Source organism: Pseudonaja textilis, chromosome 3 (assembly GCF_049901715.1).
Source record: "Pseudonaja textilis isolate UNSWEBS1 chromosome 3, rPseTex1.2, whole genome shotgun sequence".
NCBI lineage: Eukaryota > Metazoa > Chordata > Lepidosauria > Squamata > Elapidae > Pseudonaja > Pseudonaja textilis.
In genome coordinates this window covers 99,669,971-99,688,628 of record NC_141992.1, presented here as the reverse complement: position 1 = coordinate 99,688,628, position 18,658 = coordinate 99,669,971, and the positions used below count along the sequence as shown (strand labels likewise).

Below are 18,658 nucleotides of genomic sequence, written 5' to 3'. Positions count from 1 at the left end.
AATCAACTGATCTTCAGAACAATTCTGCATTAAGATCCCTTCCATAGAGTCATTTACTATTCCGAACATATTTGTGTTTCAGCTGTGGTGAGCAAAAAATTGAGTTTTAAGCTTTTCTTATCTATCTATCTTTAGCTATTCAGTTTTTCATCAACATGTGATTATAGCTTTGGTTGTAGTGCCTATCTATTCATGGTAATGCATTCTAAGTTTGAGAATCAATATTGGAAGAATGTGGAAATATTATGTATATTTTCCTCTAGAAATGTTTTATATCAGCAGGAAGATAAGTTTTCAGATCCCACTCCAATAATTTCATTGCTTGGGCTATTTGTTTCTTTGTTTATTATTTTATGTTCAAAAAGAGAAACAAAAGGAAGGAAAAAATAGGAAAAACATAAAACATTATTTTCAATGTGTCAAATAAAACTTGTGCATATACATGTCTCATACAATTAAGTTATCAACACTGAAGTCATTTTACTTAATGAGAAACAAATGAAAAGTTAAACATGTAAACATATCATTTGATATATGCAATTTAGATTTCTAAATAAATCCTAATTGGAATTTATAGCTGTAGAGAGAAATCTAACCTCTTTATGCTGCTGCATACTTAATTGTGAATGGGTAGTCTTCCAATGTTATAGTATCATTTTTGCTATCATAAAATATACTATATTCATATCTGTTACCTATTAATTTTCAGAAGATCAGTATATAATTTTAAGAGTTGAACTTCTCTAAGTAATCAGCCTTCCAAAACAAAATTAATGTGAAGTATTTTTTGTCTAAAAACAATCCTCTGCAAAGATCAGCGTTACCTCTGAAATGCCACTTTGCCAACAATTAGTCTGAACTTACAATTTTTTGCCTCATTTTTCTTTTTACATTTAAAAATTTGAAAGATTAATTAGTGATATTTATTCTTCTGAAAAGAACCATGAGGGCAGCAGTCTGATTTCCAGAATACTAATTTATTCACAATGTAGATATCATTGTACTGAGGTTGTGACTACTCTGTATTCCTTTGGTAGGTCTTCAGGCAGTACTACCTGAGTACTTGCGAGAACGCTTTGTTGTTGCTGCTCTAAGTTACATCACCTGCAATTCAGAGGGGGAGCTGCTGTGCCGAGATAATGACTGCTGGTGCCAATGTGGGTTTAATTACCCACAATGCAATTGTCCTGAGACTGACATCCAGAGTATGGAAGACAGCCTTCTCCAGATTCAGGAAATCTGGCAGAGTCACAACCAACAGTTTCGGGAATCAGGTGAGATGGGGGGAAATGGATTTTCAAACATTGACTTTAGGAGATGATAGGTGCTACATTTTTTGCCATTAATAGTGCCAGCAATATATTCAGCAACAATCAGAACTCTTTCCAGTTTCAGAAAATTATTTGTTTCCAGCATGCTTAGTTTGAAATGAGGAAATGACGGCTGAGTAAGTCATCAGCTGGTTAGTCTTTTTGACATCTTCCTTAGTACCTAAAGTATTATGTCATGTTTAAATCCTAGTTTACACAAATTAGAAGCCTATTGTGACTGTGTTTAATCAATCTGTGTAAATGGCCTCATTGTTATTTGAAAAAATAAGTTGCATCAGCAGTTCTAATACTTCTTTGAAGGAGATATCAGTGTAATTTCTTTTGTGAGAATGACTAATTTTTGTAACTGATTGTCACTTAGGAAGGGATAGTCATATTGGTCTGCTTTGTAATCAGTGAGATTACATGGCTGTAATGTAATGTAACACAGTACATGTTTAACTGCTTGTGACTATATTCTAGCTGTTTATTGTGTGTGTTGGTCTTCCCTTTCTAAAGCCTATTGTTTTCATTTTACTTTAAAAAGATATTACAAAGAATTAAGGGTCTGAATCGGGTTGTAGGATGGACAACCAAAGCTTATAGGTTACACATAGCCTCCAAGAATCATTTTTCTAGTCCCTAGAACTGCCTAAGATTGTAGACAATTTTCAGCAGCTCAGCCTTGGAGGAAAAAATTCAAGACAAATAATTTGATGGAATTAAGATGATTATTTTCCTTTTACTTCTTAAAAGCTAGCAATTCTTACTTCTTAAAAGCTAACAATTTCAGATTATTATCATGCCCTTGCATTCCTCAAGGGTAGCATTAATGAAATAATGACAGTATGATCCTGGCTACAACAGTTATTTCAATCCTATCCTAGTGTGGCAGCTCATTAGGAGGAAGTTGTTGATTTTCTCTTGAACTTCAGGTAGTGGCATTTCAACTGAATTTCCCCCCTCTCTTTCTCTTTCTCTCTCTTTCTCTCCCTCCCTCCCTCCCTCTTTCTTCCTATATTAGCATCCTTCCTAGATTATATGGATGTTTTTAGAGCAGATCACATCATGAGCTTGAAGTCAGAAAGAGTGAGAAGTATGCCAAAATGTTGCTTTTTGATATATTTGAATCCTCCACCTCTGACTTCAAGGAGTTTGGCCTGTGTATATAGATAGCTCCTCTCCATCTCCAATTCTCTTCAAACTGACCTTTTGAGGAAACTCAGGGTGAGAATTTCAGTGATCCAAACTGGCCATTCACACAAAAAGTCTCTGGTATTTCAGCTCTATACTTTCAATCCAAGTCACTGTGACCCATAATAAATAGCTTAGCACATCTATTCTTCCTTTATTATTTAATCATGCTTAATCCCAGGAAATTCAATGCAGTCTGGAAATGCCCTTAAAAAGAAATGTGTTAATTTTAGATTAGGTGTAGACAGTGCGATGCCCTCTAGATGATTTGGATTGCAACTTCCATAGTCCTTTTGTAGAACTGGTGGGAATTAAAATGAAATATTTTTGAAGGGCATTAGATCATCAGTTTCTCTACTAGATACTCTAGAAAGAAATATAGGTACTGTATAACCTTCCAACTGCAAGAGCTTATAGCAGCCTAAGCTACATAGTTGGACCATGGTCATATAATCAGTAATAATAAGCTTTGGGAGAAGAGGGACTGTCTGACTGTCAGTTCTACAGCCAATTAACTACTGAGACTTGTTACAGTTGATGTGACCGGCAACAGAATCAGGTTTGTAAGAGCACTAAGAATTACCCATAAAACATCAGGTTGAGGGAGGGATTACTTTCATTCATTCAGAAATAGAAATCTGATTCCTGTTCCACATGGTTGAGGGGAGAATGAAATAGGGTTTTGACATATATGGGTAGGCCTAGATTTTTTTTAGATATTCTGTTTTTGGAACATGAATGAAAATGTGCTTTACTTTCAAATTTACAATACTCAAGCACTCTCATTTGCTGAATTAAAACAGGAGATAATAGAAGAGTCCAACTATGGGAGTTAACATTATATACACTTAGAGGAATAATATTCAATGGATTGAATTTTTAGAATGTTTTCTCAAGGATGAGCAATTCAACTACTTATCTGCATAAGAACTTTCTACAATTTATCTGTGCATTAGATATTTTTTTCCCTCTAACTTATTTGAAAAATATGAGTATTATAAAACTTTCAACAAATCATTTTGACATTCTCTGATATATTTATTGATTTATAATTTAAGTTTGTGTCTTACTTTCCACCTCTGGGGACAGGGTACTCAAAGCAGCTATGAATTGGGTTTTTTTAAAAAAGTAATACAAACAGTTTAAATCTAATTATCTATACATAAATAGCAGTTGAAATAGATGAAGGTTTACAGAAGATTTCATTAGTGTCTTAAACTTTTAGAAAAGTAATGTATACACAATAGTTCTTAAACTGAACATCATTTTGAATTTTACATTTCAGTTAAAAGCCTTTTTTTTGTTTACTCATAAATAATCATATTTATTTATCAAACTTCATAACAGCTCATATCCCTCACAGAGGGGCTCTTTATATATTTTTATATAGTTCCACTAATATGCATAGCACATTTTTACAGAGTAACAGTCTGAAGACTTTGCTTTGAAGAATTTAAAAACTCAAGATAAGTAGAAGATAGAAAGAGAGATGGAAGGAAGGATATGTATGTGTTCTGTTCAGTTGAATGTTGTTTAGCTTCTACTGAGTAGAGAATAAAGACATTTTTATTCAATTTAAAATATGAGTTTATATAAAAAGAAAGGTGGTCAATACTATGACATCAAATACAGGATACTTACTGGGTTTATACAATGTATATGGCCATCATAGCTCTTAAAACAAGACACAAAATATTGGATTCAGCTTCAATAACATCTATCCAACTAAAATTGCTTTTCCTATAATTTATTTCCCAGTACTGTATGAATTTCCAAAGAATGTCAAGGTGGAGATTTTGAAAATATATGTATTGAATTCTTCCCTCTCTAAATCGAATATAGTATGTCCGCTTCAATAAATCTGTGATAAGCCAGTGCTTATTTAACAAGTGAGGAATGGAGGTTAGAGATTAAGGGCTGGAATCCTTCTCTTATCATTGACTCCAAGATTTCTAAGTTACTAATCAGAGACCAAACAAGCTGTAGTTGAGTAAGATGGCAGCCCAGCTATTTATTTCCATTCTTGTTAATAATTTTTCTTGGGTTGTGTTACCCCTCTGACTTTAAGATGGGGACAGGTTCCAAGTAAACCCACACATATTTCCCTCCTTCTCTCAAATATCTGAATTGCAACTGGTCATTGTATGAATTTTAAACACGGATCCTGACAAAGGTACATACAATGAACATGGGCTTAAAGCAGAGGTGGGATTCTACCAGTTTGCACCTATTCTCTAGAAGCGGTTGTTAACATTCTAAGCGGTTCGGAAACCGGCTGTTAGAAGAAATTACTGGCCTAATCCTGTAAGGAAGGCAGGAAGGAAACATTCTGGTGTTGCTTACAGAAATTGCCTCTCTGTTAACCCTTATTACATTCTTGGCAGACTTCCTGTCTCAGGAATTTCACTGGAGATTTTTCCCCCTCCTTTGCTGGTACTTTGCTTGTGTGGAGTGACTATTCAAAGTTACAATGGCACTGAAAAAAGTGACTTATGACCATTTTTTCACACTTACAACTGTTGCAGCATCCCCACAGTCATGAGAGGCCAGGCGAGTAGATGCATGTCTCAATGTGAGTGATATTGAGTTGGCCACGCCCAGCCAATAACATGACCACCAAGCCATGCCCACCAACTAAGCCACACCCACAGAACCTGTTGTTAAAAAATTTGAATCCCACCCCTGGCTTAAAGTGGCTACCCATTTAATTTATAGCTCCATTCTCAAATTACAAAATTGAAATGAGAGACTTGGAACTTTCTTATTTGTAGGATGTACACTTCATTTGAAAAAGATTTCAGTGAAGTATCATCAGAATTCTGACAATTTGCTAGCTATAAAATAGGAGGAGGAATTTCTGTTGATTGTAACTGTGGAGCTCTCCCAGTAAATTTCAGCATCTCTATCCCAAAAATATGAAGGAAGGAAGATACTATTAGCTCAGTGGGTTCAGGATAAATTGTCCTTTCTCAGTGTTGTTCTCCATTGTTTGGTCCCCTACCTCTCCTGTAAGTTATATGTACCCATTAGAGAGAAATAGAATAGCTGAATCCTGTTAGGCACAAATGTAAATTAATTAGTCATTCCCCAATGTATTCAGTTAAATTACCCAAAGTTATTAGACATCATTTAAGAAGAAGAAACCTATCACCAGAAAGATGACATGGGAGAATGTAAAACTGTATAAATACACAGACCATTTTATATATACACTGCTCAAAAAAATAATCCACTGCTCAAAAAAATAATCCTAGATCTGAATGAATGAAATATTCTTATTAAATAGCTTGTTCATTACATAGTTGAATGTGCTGACAACAAAATCACACAAAAATTATCAATGGAAATCAAATTTAGCAACCCATGGAGGTCTGGACTTGGAGTTACACTCAAAATTAAAATGGAAAAATACACTACAGGCTGATCTAACTTTGAATGTAATGTCCTTAAAGCAAGTCAAAATGAGGTTCAGTAGTGTGTCTGGCCTCCACGTGCCTGTATGACCTCCCTACAATGCCTGGGCATGCTCCTGATGAGGTGGCGGATGGTCTCCTGAGGGATCTCCTCCCACATCTGGACTAAAGCATCCCCCAACTCCTGGACAGTCTGTGGTGCAATGTAGCGTTGGTGGATGGAGCGAGACATGATGTCCCAGATGTGCTCAATTGGATTCAGGCCTGGGGAATGGGCGGGCCAGTCCATAGCATCAATGCCTTTGTCTTGCAGGAACTGCTGACACACTCCAGCCACATGAGGTCTAGCATTGTCTTGCATTAGGAGGAACCCAGGGCCAACCGCACCAGCATATGGTCTCACAAGGGATCTGGGGATCTCATCTCAGTACCTAATGGCAGTCAGGCTACCTCTGGCGAGCACATGGAGGGCTGTGTGACCCCCTCAAGAAATACCACCCTACACCATTACTGACCCACTGCCAAATTGGTCATGCTGGAGGATGTTGCAGGCAGCAGAACGTTCTCCATGGCATCTCCAGACCCTGTCACGTCTGTCACATGTGCTCAGTGTGAACCTGCTTTCATCTGTGAAGAGCACAGGGTGCCAGTGGCGAATTTGCCAATCTTGGTGTTCTCTGGCAAATGCCAAATGTCCTGCACGGTGTTGGGCTGTAAGCACAACCCCCACCTGTGGATGTCGGGCCCTCATACCACCCTCATGGAGTCTGATTCTGACCATTTGAGCAGCCACATGCACATTTGTGGCCCGCTAGAGATCACTTTGCAGGGCTCTGGCATTGCTCCTCCTGTCCCTCCTTGCACAAAGGTGGAGGTAGTGGTCCTGATGCTGGGTTGTTGCCCTACGGCCTCCTCCACGTCTCCTGATGTACTGGCCTGTCTCCTAGTAGCGTCTCCATGCTCTGTGCACTACGCTGACAGACACAGCAAATCTTCTTGCCACAGCTCGCATTGATGTGCCATCCTGGATGAGATGCACTACCTGAGCCACTTGTGTGGTTTGTAGACTCCGTCTCATGCTACCACTAGAGTGAAAGCACCACCAGCATCAAAAGTGACCAAACCATCAGCCAGAAAGCATAGGAACTGAGAAGTGGTCTGTGGTCACCACCTGCACAACCACTCCTTTATTGGGGATGTCTTGCTAACTGCCTATGATTTCCACCTGTTGTCTATTCCATTTGCACAACAGCATGTGAAATTGATTGTCAATCAGTGTTGCTACCTAAGTGGACAGTTTGATTTCACAGAAGTGTGATTGACTTGGAGTTACATTGTGTTGTTCAAGTGTTCCCTTTAGTTTTTTGAGCAGTGTGTGTGTGTGTGTGTGTGTGTGTGTGTATTTTTTTTTCTTAAGTTTTCGCGGGTACTTACATGTATGGCAGTCAGCTTTGTTCGGGCATTTTCCCACGTGATTGTAGTTGTGCTTTTAAAGTTTTAGCGACGTTTCAGCAGAATCTCATCTGCCATCATCAGGCTTCTGTATACATACATACATACATACATACATACATACATACATACATACATACATGAAAGCCGTGAAAGTCTGACTCACAGACAAACACAATACAGAAGCCTGATGATGGCAGATGAGATTCTGTTGAAACGTTGCTACAACTTTAAAAGCACAACTATAATGACGTGGGAAAATACCCGAACAAAGCTGAATACCATATATATATATATATATATATATATATATATATATATATGTATGTTTGTTTGTTTTCTGAGGTTTTCGTGGGTATTTAAATGTGGATCTTTGGTTATTCGGGTTTTCTCCCACTTAAAATTGGAAGTATCTTGGCAACGTTTCAACGAAATCTCATTCATCATCTTCAGGCTTGTGTCTTCGGCTTTGTGCTTCTCGGAGATGCTTTGTGCTTCTCTGAGAAGCACAAAGCCGAAGATACAAGCCTGAAGATGACGAATGAGATTTTGTCGAAACGTTGCCAAGATACTTCCAATTTTATGTGGGAGAAAACCTGAATAACCAAAGATCCATGTATATATATGCACATTTAAAACTATTTACTATCATTTTAATAGAAATCAATACATTTCATCCTAGTGTGGAATTATCAGGGGATCTGAATACTTGTTTACTGTTTTCCAAGGCTCATTGTTGATGATCAATTCAAAATCCTTACTTTTTTTTTTAAACTGAGGGGCCACTGGCCTTACCTTGCATCATTAGCAACCTTAAGTAGAGAGCAAGTTTGGTCTAGTGGCTAAGTTGCAAGCCTAGAAACCAAGAACCCACCTTAGGCATGAAATGGAGGCACAATGGCCCAGTGATTAAGACACTGGGCTTGTTGTCTGGATAGCCAGCAATCCAGGTTCAACACCCTGGTTCAATACAACAGGGTAAGCTCTCATTCTCACCCCAGCTGCTGCCAACCTAGAAATTTGAAAACATGCAAATGCAAGTAGATAAATAGGTACCACTTCGGTGGGAAGGTAACAGTGCTTCATGACATCATTCTGGCCACATGAACAGGGGAATGTCTTCTGACAGTGTTGGTTCAATGACCTTGAAATGGAGATGAGCCCATGCCCTATAGTCAGCAAGACCTAGCAGAGTAAAATCTGCAGGTACTCCTTAGCCATGAATGCCTGCTGGGTGACTCTGGAGCAATCATCTCTCAGCCCAACTCACACCAAAGGGTTGTTGTTGTGGGCAAAATAGGAGGAGGAAGTTGCATTGGATATGTTTGCTGCTTTGAGTTATTTATAAAAACAATAAAGGCAAAATATAAATAAATAATAAGTAGTATGGTCCAAGGCTCAGTTAATTCCGTGGTCCTCTGATTATTGAAACAAACTATAGTAACTTTGTGGTGTTTTCTATTCTTTTCTTGTAGCTGACATTTTGTTTTGTTTTCCCAGAGGAACTACATTCGCTTGTGAAGAAGCTGCCAGCGGATCGCTTCCTGAACATAACTGCCATCTCCCAATATTGGGCAGCGGATGTTGATATTCAGCATCGCTATCAAAAATTGGGCATGACTTTGAAGATGCTAGAAAAGAAAAGCCATCGGATTGTCCGACGCCTTTTCAATCTGGCTAAACGCTGCCCCAGGCAACCTCACTTCAAACTCCTAAAGGAGAGGTTAGTTAAATTATGGAACAAATGTGATAGTTGCATTGTAAATTTAATCCTCCAGACCTACACATTTCTAGTCAAGGAGAATATTCAGGGAAAAGGTAGTTGTAAGTGAAAATTAGGGAATGATTCATTTGGAAGTATGCTATACTAAACCCATTCATGAAGTGTTTTGAAATCTAGGTGGACTTGACTTTGGAAATATTTCTGGATATAATTTTTGTATAATTGCTGCAATCTACCATAGAATTTCAGATAAGCTTCAGCATATTAGCTACTCGGCACAGAAGGAAAAGCCATGGAATTATAGTCAACAATCTCTTACTTTCAGTCTCTACCACCTGATTTTGCATAGCAGGGGAATATCAAGTGTATTACATATACGTATCTGTGCAGGTATTTCTAAAACTGCCCCACATAAAAGGTAAACATTTCCTTGTACATTGCACCAGCACATAGGCAACTGCTTTTATTTCCTCTAGGGAAGCCAGTGATCTGTATATTGTGATAGGAAGAACCAACAAACTGTTCCTTTGGTTGATTGCTTTCACTGTCAGAAAATTTCTCCTTATTTTCTGGTTGAATTTCTCCTTGTTCAGTTTCCATCCACTATTCCTTGTTTGGTCTTCAGGTGCTTTGGAAAATAGCTTGACCCCTTCCTCTCTGTGGCAGCCCCTCAAATACTGGAACACTGTTATCATGTCTCCCTTCTCTTCACTAGATTAGTAATGCCCAGTTCCTGCAACCTTTCATCATATGTCTTAATCTCCAGTCCCCTGCTCATCTCGATTGCTCTTTTCTGCACTCTTTCTAGAGTCTTAACATCTTTTTATAGTGTGGTGACCAAAACTGGATGCAATATTGTAGTTGTGGTCTTACTAAGGCTTTATAGAGTAGTACTAGTACCTCATCTCTGAAAAATGTTCTGAAAAGATTCATTACAATTGTGCAAATGTTTGCTTTCTCAAAGCTAGCACTGTGACATATCACATTAGTTGTATGCTCCAAATAGTGGACATTTTCTTTTTCTTTTTTTATAAATTTGTATTGGTTTTTAAAACAAACATAAACAAACAAAACAAAAAAACATCAGGCCATCTTCTATATATGTACATACAGTGTGCCGGTTGGTTTACAAATTGTTTTGTGCTTCCATTTCGTAGTCTTCAATTACAGCTGCATTGTATATGATCTCATATTTTCAATCCAATATTAAATACATTCGTATCATTATTAATCAATCATTTGACTATACTTTTATTCATTCATGCTTTGGAAAATAATCATATTTTACTTAATTTGTTTTGTGACAATTCATATTATCATCCCAAACCTATCCTAAAAACATTTTGTAGATATAATAAGAAAAGAATACATCTTCATATATTTAGTATTTTCTAAAAGTCTACATATTTCGTTACTATACTTTATTGTCTAACCATTGATAGAATAGATCCCAAACTTTATAATATTGTTTATCATCCTGTTCTCTAATTTCAAATGTCAATCTGCTCATTTCAGCACATTCCAATATTTTCTTAATAATTTCTTCCTGTGATGGTATTTTCTCATTTTTCCAGTTTTTAGCAAATACAATCCTAGCCGCTGTTAATACATTTACAATCAAGTATTTCAAATCTTTACTATATATTTCAGGTAAAATTTCCAATAAAAATGTCTCTGGTTTCAAGTCTATATGCTTTTTTGTCATTTTTTCCAACCACGTGTGGATTTTAGTCCAGTATTTTTTAGCATCCGCACAAGTCCACCACATATGGTAATATGAGCCTGGTGTCTGATGACATTTCCAACATTTTTCGGATTTATTCTTGAACATTCTTGCTATTCTTGTCAGGGGGAAATGCCACCTGTAAAACATCTTATACAAATTTTCTTTATATGCTGTTGACATTGTCATTTTATAATTTTGAGACCACAATTTTTGCCATTTCTCTAGATCAATCCCATATCCAAAATTCTTCCCCCAAGCAATCATAGTTTCTTTAACTTGTTCTTCTAGTTTAATTTCTAATCAATATCCATACAATTTTTTAATCACCTTTTCATCAGTACCTGTCAAAATCTTATCTAAGTCAGTCAGTTTATCATAGAAACCTTCTGTTTTAGAATCTTTATCATACCTTGAATGTATTTGCACATATGAAAACCAATTCATCTTTATACCTTGTTCCTCTAGTTTTTGTATACATTTAAGTTCACTCTTTTCATTCAATATTTCACCATATCTAACTGTTTGTTCCTTTTTGTATATTATAGGATAAGAAAATGCTTCAATAGTCGATAACCAGACTGGAATTTTTAAATAACATTGTCTTTTAATCTTCTCCCAGTTTAACCACAGAGACTCCCATATATAATATTTTCTAAAGTACCCCTGTGTTTTAGTTCCTTTATACCATAAAAAAGCATGCTACCCCAACAACAGATCATGTCCTTCTAATGTCAACAATCTAGTATTTCTTAATGTTATCCATTCCTTAACCCACATCAAATTTGTAGCTTGGTAATACAACTTCCAATTAGGCAAACCAAATCCTCCTCTTATTCTAGCATCTTGCAAAAGTTTTAACTTTATTCTCGCTTTCTTACCTTGCCATATATATTTCAACACAATTTTATTTAAATCTTCAAAATAGTCCTTTCCAAGCCTAATTGGAATTGTTTGAAACAAATATAAAATTCTGGGTAATATATTCATCTTGATTGTTGATATTCTCCCTATTAATGACAGTTGTAAATTTTCCCATTTCACCAAATCTAGCGCTATCTGCTGCTTAAGTTTGATATAATTATTCTCTTTTAGTGTACTGCATCTTGCTGTCAAGTATATCTCCAAGTACTTGATCTTATTCGTGACCTGAATTTTCAATAAGTCTTCCAGTTCTTCCTTTTGTCTTGATAGCATATTCTTTGTCAAGAGCTTTGTCTTATCTTTATTTATTTTCAAACCAGCCACCTTTCCATATATCTCTATCTTTTCTATCAATTTTGATGCTGTTTCTAGTGGGTCTTCTAGAATAAAAACCAGATCATCTGCAAATGCTTGCAACTTATATTCTTCCTTTTTAATTTTCATCCCTTTTATATTCTTTTCATCTCCAATATTTCTATTTAGCACTTCCAAAGTTAACACAAACAACAGAGGTGGGCACCCTTGTCTTGTTCCTTTTCTTATATCAATAGAGTCTGTCAGTTCTCCCTCTATCATTACCTTTGCCATTTGCTTATGATATATAGCTTCTATTACTTGAATAAATTTTCTAGCAAAGCCCATCTGTTCCAGCAGTAACAACATGAATCACCAATTCACATTATCAAATGCCTTTTGTGCATCTAGAAATATCAAAGCCATTTGTTTTTCAGGATGTGCCTCATAGTATTCCAAAGTGTCCAAGATTACTCTCATATTGTCTTTAATTTGTCTCTTTGGCAGAAATCCATTTTGATCAGGATGGATAAAATTATTTAGATATTTTTTAAGTCTTTCTGCCAATATTGAAGCAAAAATTTTATAATCTACGTTTAGTAGGGAAATAGGTCTATAGTTCTTGATTTGTAATGGATCGGCCTCCTCTTTTGGAACAAGTGTAATATAAGCTTCTGACCATGATTTAGGTATCCTCTTCTTTAACATAACTTCATTCATAACTTCAAGCAATGGAAGATTCAACAATTCTTGTAATGTTTTGTAAAATTCTGCTGGAAGTCCATCTGGGCCTGGTGCCTTTCCATTATTTTGCTTCTTGAGTGCTTCAGTTAACTCCATCATCGTTATATTGCTTTCTAACATTGTTTCAATCTCTTCAGGTATTTTGGGTAACTTAGCATTCTGTAGGTACTGTTTGACTCTTTCCTCATTGATATTCTCGTGTGTGTATAGTTTCCCATAATGGTCTCAAATGATTTCCTTCTTCTCATTACTACCATAGCAAACTTGGCCTTGATCATCTATTAATTGCAATATTTTCCTTGACTCTTTCTCCTTTCTCAATTTATATGCTAACCATCTACCTGGTTTATTTGCATCTTCAAAATAATTCTGTTTAGCACCTCTAATTTTCTGTGCTAATTCTTCTTTTTCTATTAGACCCATTTTATGTTTAATTATATCAATTTTTAACTTAATGTCCTTTTTCTGTGGCATTTTCTGTAGCTCTTTTTCAAGTCCTTTATACTCATCCTCTGATGCCTTAGAGGCTAATCTTTTCATGGTATTTCTTTTCCTTGTATAGTCTATTATCAAGCCTCTGGCATATGCCTTCATTGTATCCCATACATTCTGGATTGATGTATCTTCTTTTTTGTTTTCTCTAAAAAAAAAAGCCAGTTCTTTCTCCATCCACTGTGTGAAGTCTTTTTCCTTTAAAATAGTATTATTTAGCGTCCATCTAGATCTTCTTCTTTGTCCTTTCCATTTAATTGTCATTGGATTGTGATCTACCCAAGTACTTGTTTCAATATTTATTTCTTGGATATTAGTTAACAATTCTGCTGACATGCATATCATATCTATTCTGGACCATGATAAGTGTCTATTTGATTTGAAGGTGTATTGCTTAATTTTAGCATTTCTTTCTCTCCATGTATCTTTTAAGTTTATTTCATCTACCACATTAAAAAAAGATTTAGGGAGAGTCTTTCTGTTTTGCTTTATTGTTTTTTGTGCTGTATAGTCCAGTTTGTTATCTACAATTCCATTAAAATCTCCCACCATAACTATATTAGCATAGTCCAGTTCAATTATTTTGATATGTAATTTTTTATAAAATTCTTCTTGTTTATCATTTGAAGCATAGATTACAATCAGGAGTGTTTTCGTATTATTATCCCTTATTTCCACCATTAGTATTCTTCCGTTGTCCTCAGTATAAATCAATTTCGCTGGAATAGTCTTACACTTATTTGTTGGAAATTTTATTAGAGGAGGAACAAGTTAAAGAAACGATGATTGTTTGGGGGAAGAATTTTGGATATGGGATTGATTTGGAGAAATGGGAAAAATTGTGGTCTCAAAATTATAAAATGACAATGTCAACAGCTTATAAAGAAAACTTGTATAAGATGTTTTACAGGTGGCATTTTCCCCCGACAAGAATTGCAAGAATGTTTAAGAACAAATCTGAAAAATGTTGGAAATGTCATCAGATACCTGGCTCATACTACCATATGTGGTGGACTTGTGAGGACGCTAGAAAATATTGGACTAAAATTCGCATATGGTTGGAAAAAAAGACACATATAGACTTGAAAAAAGGAATAGTCTCTTTAATATATAAAACCACTCCTCTTTTCTTGCATTGTGTCAGGGAGGTAAATATTTTCCCTAGTTTTGACTGTACCAACAATTGTTCATATTGCTTTTTAATATGTACTTCTTGTAGGCAGATTATATCAAATTTTAATTTCTCTAATTTATGGAAAGTTTTCCTTCTTTTAACGGCTGAATTAAGTCCATTTATATTAATTGTAATCAATTTTTTCTCTTCCATGGTTATATTTTATAATTAGGTTTGGCAGCTCTCGTGGATCTTGGTTCACGTTGTTCTTTGGCTTCCTCCTTTCCACCTACTGCACCTTCCTTTTTTTCAGTCGTCATTTGGCAGTACTCTTGGAATTCAATTAGTGAAATTTCTTTTTCTGCCTCTCCCTCTTTCCCTCTGAAAAATTCTGTATAAAATGATTCAGCTTTCTCAATTGAATCAATTCTGTATCTCTGTTCTTGCCATATGAACATTAAACCTTCTGGAATCAGCCATCTATAATTCACCTCTTTTTAAAGTAGCAATTTGGTCAAGAATCGGTATTCTCTTCTCATCTCACTCTTCTGGGTACTTGTTTCAAAACCACAATCTCCTTATCTTTATATTTCAATGTTTTCTCTCTTGCCACTTGCAATATTTGCATTTTAATGGCTTTCTTTGTAAATCTGATGTGAACTTCTCACCAAGAGAAGTTATAGGCTATTTCTCATTGTATATCTTGTGAAGACTTGATAAACCTCATCTATTCCATCCATCATCTTCTCTTCCGTTATTTCCAAAGCTTCAGCCAATATTTCTATCATTATCTCAGCTAGATTTTGTCCTTTTTCTTCCTCTATGTTTTGGAATCTGAGATAAAATTCTATCTGTCCATCTCCCATCTCAGCTTTTATCTTGTTCAACCACACTTAATCTGGTATCAATGTCTCCAATCTTCTTATCTCTTTGTTTATCTTCTTCTTCAGTTTTTAGTAGTCTCTCATCATACTTCATCATCATTTGTTGGATGTTCTCAACTTTTTCATCGGTTTTCCCTGTTCTTTGTTCGATGTTCTCTATTCTCTTTTCAATATTCTCTGATCTTGTTTGAATGTTTTGAATTCCTTGCACAATCATCTGCAGGGTCACTTTTTCTTTTTCTTGTTCTTTCTCTTGCTTTAACATTGTCTGTATTAAACCTTGTCCTCCAGATGGTGGAGAGGAGGAAGTAGAAGTTGATGAGCTGGTAGCTGTTAATTTCCTACTCATTTCAAACAATTCAAAATCTTCAGGTTCTTCTAGACCTTAATCCGATTGTAAAGTAACCAATTGCAATTCCAAATAAAAATAGTAGGAAAAAAGAAGCCAAATAATAATAATAATAAAAAAAGAAAAAAGAATTTCTTCAGGTTCTTGTATACCTTAATCCAACCGATTAATTAGATAACAATGAAAATTCAAAAATGAAGGAAAAAACCATAAACATACACAAAGGAGAAAAAGTTGTAAAATCCTAAAAATGACGGAAAAGTGAAGAATAAAAAGCTTTAAAAAAAGGAAAAATTCTTCAGGTTCTTCAACACCTTAATCCAATTAAGAGGTCTCAAATATAAAAGACTGCATAAGAGAAAAAGAAAAAAAAGCCAGGAAGATAAAAAGAAAGAAAAAACCAGTATTGGAGGTAGATGGAAAAACAAAAATACCAGAAAATCAAAAAGAGAAAAAGAAACAAAAAAGGCTGCTCCCTTAAAAAGACAAGGAAGGGAATCATTAATACTAAAAATTTTCTTTTAAAATAAAAAACAAACGTAAAAAATTAACTTCCAAGGACAAGCATAAAGAAAAACAAAAAGCAAAGACAAGTTCCAAAGAACTAAAAGTCCAAATAGCTATTTGAAAAAGTAAACTGTTGAGGAGGGGTAGCACAGCTTAGAAAAAATCAAGAAAACACACTACACTTTGTTTAGTTATCCAAGGCTCTTGTTATAACACTCTTCTCCAGAAACTTATCATCTTTTCTTTTTTTATAACCTTCAGCACCAGACTCCAGCTGTTGATAGAAACTCAGAAGAGCATCTGCAATAATACTCTCCCATGCTCTTCTCTCTATCTTATCAAATAGCAATGTCCTTGAAAAAAAGTCTCAGTTTTTTCTTTCTCAGCTTTGTCTGGTCACAAGAGAAATAGAATATTTCCAAGCCTCTAGTTGGCAGTGTTACAAAGCTTCTTTGCTTTCACTTTCCCCCTCCTTTTCCAAGCAAAATGCAATAAGAATTAATAAAAAAAAGAAAAAGATATTTTAAAAAAAGAAATAACTAAATGGGAGTCTCCAGCCTAAAATAGTTACAAAATCAAAAAGGAGAAAAAAAATAGATGAAAAAGAAAAAACCAGCCCAGTTTCAAAATACAAGATCCTGTATAGAAAATCCAGCAATGAGAAAAAAAAAACACATTACTTTGACATTCCTGTTTAAAATCGCTGCTTATTCACTTCTGTCAAAACTTTTACAGATTCTTTCTTTTCCTTAGGGTGTCCTTTCAGATCTTAGAATAAAGAAAAAGTTCTCACCAAACCGGCACACTCTCTCTTTCTGTTGTCTTCCATTTCGGAGCTGTCCAACTTCAGCAGCTTTAATGGCTGCCTCTTTGCCGCTGGCAAGAAGAGATTCTCCTGGATTTACCAGGGACTTTGTGGTGTCCCTGGGATTGACAGGATGCACTCTTCACTTTCACATCTCTTAAGGATGGTTTAGATCCGATAGGATCGTCCAGGAGCAAAGATATCGGTGGCGATCTCAGACCTCCAAGATCGCATGCCGTATCGTCACGACGCCAGCTCCGCCCTCCGCAAATAGTGGACATTTTCTTAAAATTTAAAATTCATAGCTGGATTTATGCTATATTCCAAGTGTATCTAAGAAGAGTCATCATCTCACAAATTCTACACAGACCTACACATTGAAAAAGAATGAAATAGAACTATAAAGTTACGGCAGCAAAAATCAAAGAGAAGTTTTTGGCATATATAAAATCAGCAAGGTATTATTATACTATGATTCTGAATTTCACATTTGACATCAGTCATATGGAATATGAGAATTGAATCATATATTTTGTAACAGCCACAGAAGCTCGTTAATATATCCTTGCTACAGGGCTGTTACAGAACATTTTCTAGAATTTATTGATACTTCTGGTAACTACAGAAACTACTAATATGGCATATGTACTTCTTAGAAAGCTGGAAGAAAGAGGAATTACAATAACTGGTATAAGAAGGCAGGACTATGATGCCCATACAAGCAAGCAGGACCAGTGTTAAGCTCTTTTTTTAAAAAAAATCCCTTGTAATTTTCCTTCACTGAATTTTCTTGTTAGTGATGCTGCACAAGCTTTTATCAAGGTTGCTGAATTTTTAAAGATAATAGAAAGCATCTATGTGTTTTCTGCATTGGCTTCTTTATAGAAAATTTTGAAACAATATCTTAGAACTTCCTCTAAAAGCACAGAGTGCCATACGATGGGAAAGTTGAGTTGATGAAGCTTATCAAACAGCAGGTTTGGAAGACAGATGATACCATAGTTTAAATCAGAGGTCTCCAAACTTGGCAACTTTAAGACTTGTGGATTTCAACTCTTCAACTATGCTGTCTGGAGAACTCTGGGAGTTGAAGTCCACAAGTCTTAAAGTTGCCAAGTTTGGGGGCCTCTGGTTTAAGGAGAATAATTTTTAATAGGAATTATTTATGGGAAAACAGTGGGAATCAGCAGAAACAGCTAACTTCATATTTCTTTATGGCTTAATGATTGAAATAAATGTGAACAAGGGATTCCAACATGCTAACTCTGAAAGAAAGAAAAAGATGGGATAACTGGTGAATATATAGTCATACCTATAATTTTACCAGTCAGATGATGACTGCATAGAAGTTCCCACTCAAGTATACAACAATCACTGGAAAAAAAAATCATTATCAGACATGGGATAATTTCATTAAAATCCCTAAACACAAGTAGAAATTTTAACCATATACTAGATTGTGTGATTTTCATTCAGCTGAAAAACTTTTCCTGTAGCTCAAAGAGTTTTAACAATATATTTGAGATGATAAATGATACTGTAAAATTCCTCTTGGTATCTGAAAAAACATACACAAACAATGCAAGGGACATTGCTAACAATATTGAGACAGGACATGTTCAATATTGAGGAAAGTGATTTGGGAGATAAATTGAAAGCCTTTTCAAGATTGAATCAATAAATAAAGGCTGCTTGATCAGTGTCATACCCTCCTTTATTGCTCATTCACC

At 35.5% G+C, this 18,658-nt stretch overlaps 1 protein-coding gene across 2 annotated transcripts in view; it reads left to right on the top strand.

Annotated features, from left to right (window-relative positions):
* Window positions 1-18,658, top strand: part of BRINP2 (BMP/retinoic acid inducible neural specific 2) — a 178,451-nt gene that overhangs the window by 150,555 nt on the left and 9,238 nt on the right. For both annotated transcript variants that reach the window (XM_026703334.2, XM_087930472.1), the window contains exons 6-7: window positions 1,038-1,274; window positions 8,870-9,092. In XM_026703334.2, the coding sequence (XP_026559119.1) occupies window positions 1,038-1,274; window positions 8,870-9,092 (460 nt within the window). The remainder of the gene's footprint in view (window positions 1-1,037; window positions 1,275-8,869; window positions 9,093-18,658) is intronic.